This window comes from Tauraco erythrolophus, chromosome 3 (assembly GCF_009769465.1).
Source record: "Tauraco erythrolophus isolate bTauEry1 chromosome 3, bTauEry1.pri, whole genome shotgun sequence".
NCBI lineage: Eukaryota > Metazoa > Chordata > Aves > Musophagiformes > Musophagidae > Tauraco > Tauraco erythrolophus.
The window spans coordinates 65,893,509-65,901,049 of record NC_141467.1 but is presented as its reverse complement, the minus strand read 5'-3'; the positions used below and the strand labels follow the sequence as shown (position 1 = coordinate 65,901,049).

At 42.6% G+C, this 7,541-nt stretch overlaps 1 protein-coding gene across 1 annotated transcript; it reads left to right on the top strand.

Annotated features, from left to right (window-relative positions):
* The first annotated feature begins 4,093 nt into the window (after nucleotides 1–4,093).
* LOC147529026 (uncharacterized) lies at nucleotides 4,094–4,816 on the top strand. Its single transcript, XM_086609317.1, is given in 3 exon segments — nucleotides 4,094–4,221; nucleotides 4,223–4,344; nucleotides 4,422–4,816. Coding segments are annotated over 3 exon segments (645 nt in total).
* Nucleotides 4,817–7,541: the final 2,725 nt, after the last annotated feature.

Genomic DNA, 7,541 nt, shown 5'->3' with positions numbered 1-7,541 from the left:
TGATCTAGCTGTCGGATGGGAAAACTTATATTAAAAGAATTGAAGAACCTCAGAATGAAATTAAACATATAACTGTCAAGCAAAAAAATTTTCAGCCGAGCCTGAAAAATTTTCCATGGATTTTCATTTAGTAACTTTAAACACTTTTTTACTTAGATCTAGACAAACTTTTTTTCATTTTCTTTTCAGTTCAACCATCTCAGACTGGAGGGTCAGTCCCTCCTGAGGACAGCCCTTTTCCCTGCCCATTACAATGACCAGACTGTTCTGAGTTTACCAGTTTCCCAAATCATATTTTTAGCCAGAAGGGAGCCTTCCCCCTGCCCTTTGGGGACATTATTTTCTTCTACCTCTACACTTCATGGTACAGGTTGAAGGGATATATGAGGGAAAGAAAGGAGAGAAGCAGAAGGCAAACAACGTCCTGCGGTGAGCAGTTTGTACTGGTGAGGGCTCCTTGGATCTCTTGTCCAGTGCATCTGGGCAAGGAAAAAAGTGGGAATTAATGTTATGGAAGCTGCAAAATAATAACAACAATGAAAAAATAATAGTAAGCGCACTTTTTTTTTTTTTTTTTTTTTCAGAGAAAAAAAGCTTGGCAAAATCTCCCAAGCAGTATACAGCACCTCTTAGCAAAGCAAAACACCAGTCTGGTGAGCTTGACCTCTAAGCCCATGTTTGAGTGGACCACCTTCTCAGGGATGGCTGCAAGCGGTGCCCAGTAATGCCAGTCAGCTGGGCAGAAGCGGAGAGAAAAGGATCTGTGTCTCCTTCCCTCCCGTGACGGTCATACCCCATAAGGGTTAACGAACTGCCTGTCAGTAACCACCCCGCTCCCCTCTCAGCCACCAGCTGATCCCCCACCAAGCTACTGAGGTGAGAGTTCACTGACAGAGGTGGATGAGGTTAAAGATAATAAGAGTCTAAACATCCATAGGGAGTTCAGCTCATGTACAAAGTCATAATTACGTAAGCCATTACCATTGTCCGGGTGAAAAGAAATCACTGTGAGCAGGGGTAGAAAACATGTGCAAAGACAGGCTTAAGGAGCAAGGATGGAAAATGTCAGGCTTTCTCCAGTGGATGCACTGTGGCTTTAGCTGGGCTATAAACCGAGGATTGTTTGGTTATTCAAGTAGAAACCTGTTAAACGGATAACCTTGTTGCAACAATTTCTAATTCTTTTAGCAGGTCTGTTCTTTCAACAGGTATTGATTCAAGCAGCCTCTGCTATTTTTATCAAATGCATTTTAGAGGCACAGAAAATGCCACTGAGGATTTAAACCCCCAGTAAGCTGCACAGAGGCAGTGTTTGTAATACACTGCTTGCTGCTTTCACAAGCTGGACAAACCTCATACATCATGGGCCAAATTATGCCCTTGGATGAGTATGCCTGATTCCCACTGCTGTCAATGTGGCTGTCATAGAAATCTGTGGGAGACCAGCCTGTGCATCCAAAGAGGAATCTGGCCTAAAATCTATTGTGCTCGTATTCTTTGTTACTTAAATATTTCTCGTGTCTGCCTGACTCCCTCTCTTTTTTGTCAGGGTAAATACATACAGTTAAAGATTTATATTTTTTTTTAAAAAAAAAAAGGATAAAAGACCTCTGTTACTACAATGTTTTATTTGTGTGTGTGACTATAATTAATGGATGTTCTTTATCCAAGGTTTCCTTGACAAGTCACTATATAGACGGGTTTATAGAATTCTAGTGTTTCTGCAGTCTTTTGAGTTTTGTACAGGCCAGTCTGATATTCCCTACAAAATGAGCAAACGTGGTCATTTCACCCAAGTTTTACCTTGCCAATCCTCAGTTGCCCATCAGTGCTGCCCTCCCCAAAGCACATGTCTCAAAAGAGCCGTTCAGGAAACGTTCTGCTGCCTTCGTGATAGAGGAGCATCCCACCTCTTCACTCAGGTGACTTGTCTGGGAGTAAAGGATGGTCTGGACAAAATCATTTGCAAACATAAAATAAGAGGAAAAGCTAGTTTGGGGATGGGCAGCCTCCATGAAACTCAGGCTGAACATACCTTGTGCATCCCCCATGGGTATTAGTGTGGGGAACGTGGACCTGAGGCCACATGGATGATGGCAGGAAGGCTAGCGCTAAGGGCCTATTCCTGCTGGCCCCTCAGAACATGTCCTGGTATCCTGGTCACCTCTGTGAGCTGGATGTCAGGTTCGGGATTTACTCCTCTCTGCACGGTTGCTTTGAATTTGTTTTATTCCTAGGCAGCTAGTTGGAGTGGTAAATTTATACATGCATTCAGCATTGTCATAGTCATATCTTGCCTGAGGGCATATTGATCCTTGTTACCATATTGACTTGATGCTTTTACATCTGCCAGCAGTAGGTCTACACATTTTTTTTTCTACAAAGATTGCACATTTTCCTTTCCCTGCCTCAAACCTCCTTCCACACAGTCTCCTTTTATTAAGGTAAAACACTTTTGTTGTTGTTGTTGTTGGTTTTCAGTACAGCTTTTTAAATGTGCCAGTGTTTGCTCATGTAAAGGTTGCGCAACAATTTCTGACTTTAATGAAAAGGAAGAGCAAAGCAAACAGTTAGAAATTAATTGGCAACAGAACTTCCTTTCTAAATTATAAATACATGGAAAGCATGTTTTGTATTTGCTTTCCAGAGTGAAAGGAACAACGCAAAGAAGAAGTTACCTGTTCATTTGTGATTAAATCCCTGAAGAATAAGGGAGCAGCAGTAAGTTGGTCCTTGGCGACTGATACGCTTGCAGCAGCAGAATTGCCACCACAGGCTGTTTCTTATTTTCACTCATGTTCTCCACACAGTTTCAGCCATAAAGATCATTAATGACAAGCAGATGCTAAAGTGGGTCCAAAATAGTTTTTGCTTAACTTTTAGCATTTACTTAACTGATTACTAGTTACAAATCTGACACACAGCAGACATAACAGTGCTCTCAAGGAGATTAAAGGATTAGTCACTCACTAGCTTAATCAGATTAATCAGAGATTTTGAACACAATATATAATTCTATCCACAGAGGGGATACATGATAGCCACATGCTAGCCTACTTTGGGAAGGGATACTCGGGATGGACAGATCAAGACAAAAGGGGGCAGAAAAAACTGTAAGATATCACAAGGATTTTCTACGTACCACGCTTGAATACTACTTAGAGACCTTATATTTTCTAGTGGAATTGCAAATTCACTAAATATAACACTGACATCAGCTAGTAGCCTACACAAAACTATAAGACGACTAACAAAATGTCCTGATAGAAGCTTGTGATATTGGTTTATGGTAAACATATGTGTGTGTTTTTCCATATTTAATTTCATATTTGAAAAGTTGTTTTTAATTTTTTGGGAGAAGTTCCTTTTTAGTTCTTTTGATGTCACGGCATCCAGGATCTGAAACATAAAATGTGGGGAAAGACTGTGTAAAATATTAAATGATTTGTGACACAATTGGAAGATCTTATTTGATACAGTAAATTATTCTGAAGGAGAAAAAAAAAAAGATTCACTGTTATCTTTGACAGCTGTCAAAGGTGGAATTTAAACCTGGTTTTACCTATACAGAAATCCAGTATTTTTTAAGAAAATGTACCTTTCTCTTCCTCTTGATTTGAATGAAAGGAAAAGTGGAGTGAAATCTCAGCATGTTGAAATTGAGGTTTTCCTGTAGTAGAAATGACTTAACAACTGTAGTATTTCTACCAAAAACTAATAAAGAGAAATCATACACAACATTGATATGAGACCTGTTTTTACATGTAAAGAAAAAGAGCAAGGAAAAATCAATGTAACTGATGCTATCTTAATCTGTCACCCTCTTGTTAAGAAAAACCGAAACATTCTCTTCTTTCTTAATGCATTTTTTTCATTTTCCTGTTTGGTATTTTTTTTCTTCATTTCTAAGATAGTGACCTTAACAAGTTCCCTTAGCATTTCCAAAGGTGTTGGTCTCGAGTCTGAATCATGTCTCCTCGACATACAGTCTTCAGAAAAGAAGTTCTTTTATGAAAGAAACAAACAAATAAATCTCAGTGTGCTTCAGGAAAGACGCTGTAGTTGGAAGTAGGCCAGGTTTTCACTCTGAAGGATGCTCTGTGCTTGGCAAAGCCCAGAAATGTGTGTCTGTGATGGTTCCTCTGCTAAGATTTTAAGATTTAACAATTACAGTTCTTTACAGGAGGAAAAGCAGCTTAGGGGGAACATAGCGGCTAACAAGGAAAAAACATGTTAGCAGCAATTAAGTGTTTGTTATGCAGAAACTGCAAAAAGAAGCTGAACTCTCGGAGAGGAACGCCAAACTGTGCAATCTGGCAGCCCGTACCCGGGGTCACGCGTGCGGTACATGCCTTGAATGAGTCGAGGTGAGCGTCTGTGCTACGTGCGGGCTGCCGACGCTCCCTTCTCTCTCGGCAAAGAGCGGCTTGAGGATCGCTCTTTGCCGAGAGGATTCAACAAACCTATTCACAGTGGTGCACCCGTGTGCTTGGTGTTTGCCGCCGCCTCTCCAGCGGCTGCCCCACTCCCTCTCCCAGCCGGCCCCAGCCCCGATGCGGCTCCCCGCGTCCGGTTCCTCTTTTCCCAGACGCGGCAGCCAGGTTTCAGCCGCGCAACCCATGGCAACCAGCATCCCATCGCTGCTCTCCGACAGGAGAAACACAGGCACAAACACAAAGCTGACTTTGGAAAAACAGCGACCGCGCGCTCGGGCTTCACTTTCAAGACAGAACGCGTTGAATTAGAAACGTGCAAAGAACAATCAGGATGGCATTGCTTTATTTTCACAAAGAAGTCTCTCCTAGCTGCACATTAACTGTCTTTTCATGAACAAACTTGTCTCCGCTTAACGCTGACAGTCGCGGGAACCCGAATGTGTGCATGTGCCCGGGGAAGGGGGGAGGGGGAGGCTGCTTTGTGACCATGTCTGTACGTCTCGTGCCTGCGCTGATGGAATTATTGTTTATTTTTTTAATTTTCAGAGGTAGGTTGATGACAGCTGAAGAAGACTGTATTTGCTGAAGAGCAGCATGATGGTAGAGAGGAGCGGAGCTCCTGAGGGAGATCTAATGGTGCCTCTCCTTCCTGCACAGAGATAAAGACTTATAATAAGCGTGTATGTTCACCATCTGGCTCTGTGCATGTGGTCCTTATGGAGGCGAAAGCAGCACAATCTGTAAATGATCAGGAGCCATCGCACTCTCTCCAGAGAATCCACGATGCAATCAAGGTGACAGATGGCATGGCCGCTGCTGTGGCCTCATGGAGAAGATCAAAATCACCTTCAATAAACTCTGACTGAAATGGGCATGAGCACCTCAAAAAAGTCAGTTTGTCAGTCAAACTGCGACAGCAAGCTGCATTGGGGAAACATAGCGGCCAGCTCTCTGTTTTCAATCGTTTCCGTCTGACTGAGCCTGAACTATGATCTTTCTCAAATTGTCCTTTCTGTTTAGCTGAAGCAGGCCAGCAAATTGCCAGATTCATAGCTTTATTGAAGGAAATTGAAAACATGATGTCCTCAATTCAAGGGACAAACAGCTGGCAGGTGCTTGGACACCCAAGCACATAAAATGGACCCCTAGTCTTTTGGACAAGTTTGTCCAACTTTTGTCAGAATAAATCTAGATATGTAATAAAACAGATATAATAAAATTCCAATTTAGGCAGGGTTTATCAGGCATTAGCTGACAGTGATTATATGGCTGCAAATGAACCTTGCGCTACGTATTAAATGTTGGGTTTTCCCATTTATGCTAAAAATGCTACAACTACTGCTAATTATAGTGATTTTTGTTTCCCCATTTTTGGATGAATATCTTAGCAGAGCCTTTTTGCCATGGCTGCTTATCAAATCTAGGCATTAAGGGCCTGATCCTGCAAGGCTCCCAACACCCCTGACCAGGTAGCTCAGCACCTTACAGGATCAGCCTGACCCTCCAAAGCATTCAGTTGCTTCCTGGCAAACCAGCCCCTCCATCTCTACCCACCCCGCCAGCAGCCCCAAATGTCTAATTCCCACCCTCACGCAGGTGAGGAGGTACCTACCAGGCATTTTCTGTTATTTCTGCAACTGCATGAGCAGCCAAGGACTAGGTGAGCTTCTCTGATTGTGGTGGTGAAGAAACATGTCCATTCCTTTTTTTTCCGAATTCTTTCTACTTTTTATACTTATTTCTTACTGTGTCCTTGGCTTGATCAGCTCCTTTTTGTAAGAGAGGCTAAAATAATGCACTTGTCACTGTTTTCAGGCTTGCACATCATGAGGGCTTCCAGGCTGAAGCAAGAAGGACGCACTGCGAGGTGATAGAGGAAGAGAAGGGCAGCCTTCCTCCTGCCTGTGGGATCCTGCCCTGACATCTTCCTGGGGCCCACTGCAGGTCTGCTTCGGTATGAGAAGTGGATCGGCGGCTGCATCCCCACTCCGTGTGGCAGATGGTCACTGTCTTTCTGAGTTTGCTTGCTTGCATGTTTGGTTTTCTACCACCACATTTTAAAATGTCCCTGTTGCCCGTAGCCTTTCCATCTACTCATTTTTAGCTTTGTTACTCGTGAAATATTCCAGAAAGTCCTTTGGCCTGGTTCAAAGTCTGTTAACAGCAGTGAATCTTTTCATCAACTTCACTGGCTTTGAATGAATAAGTCCTTGGCACTTGATTCTCTGCACAACAGTGTTAACAAAGGCAATTTTTTTAAATTTTATTTTTCAGTTGGGTGCGGAGCATGGGTCATGTTTTAAACTCCAGATTACTGTTCCATCTGAGTGATTTTGCACATATAGCTGACCATCCTGGGTTGCACATTTTGCAACTGCAAAATAAATAAATAGGTTGCTTTTGTCCTATCTACCCCTGTTCCTCTCTACCAATGTGACTTTTTGCATGCATGGGAGAAGAGCTATGCTCCCTCTCACCAATACACAGACACCAAGAGATCGGGACTGAAATGGCCCACTGTAAACTCATAATTTTCACCACACAGAGCTGTATTTTGCTAGTCCCACACTCCGTGAGTTAGATAAAAATGCAGTGGCAAATCCTTGATCTGACAAACCAAGAGTCGCTGCTAGGAGAACGAGGAGGGAGTTTTAGAGCTAAACTCCTGGGGGTTTCTGCCCTCTCTATTGAAAAGTTTGATTTGGGATTACAAGGTCTTGCACTGTTTTTTACTGTAATGTGGTACCAGGGAGCACAGCAGACCAGGTATACGAGCAATTTCTTCCAGAGTTGAACCTTTTCACAGTTGACTGTGCTGCTGGTGTTCAGTTCATCCTCAGGGAAACATCTGAGTATTGCCATGGACAGCTTCTATGGTTCAGTTTCCAAGAAGGAGCTAATACGACAGTGTAAAATATTAATGTACACTCAATAATACTATAGCATGAGGTTCTTGTGTGGACCTTGTCCAAACGTCTGAATATCTGACATCTTTATTATGGCAACCAACCTGAGTGATGAGGCACTAAGGCATTTGGACACTGATTTTTAAACTAATGTATTTTGAAAAATTAATGCACTTGCCACAAGCAACACTGAATTGGA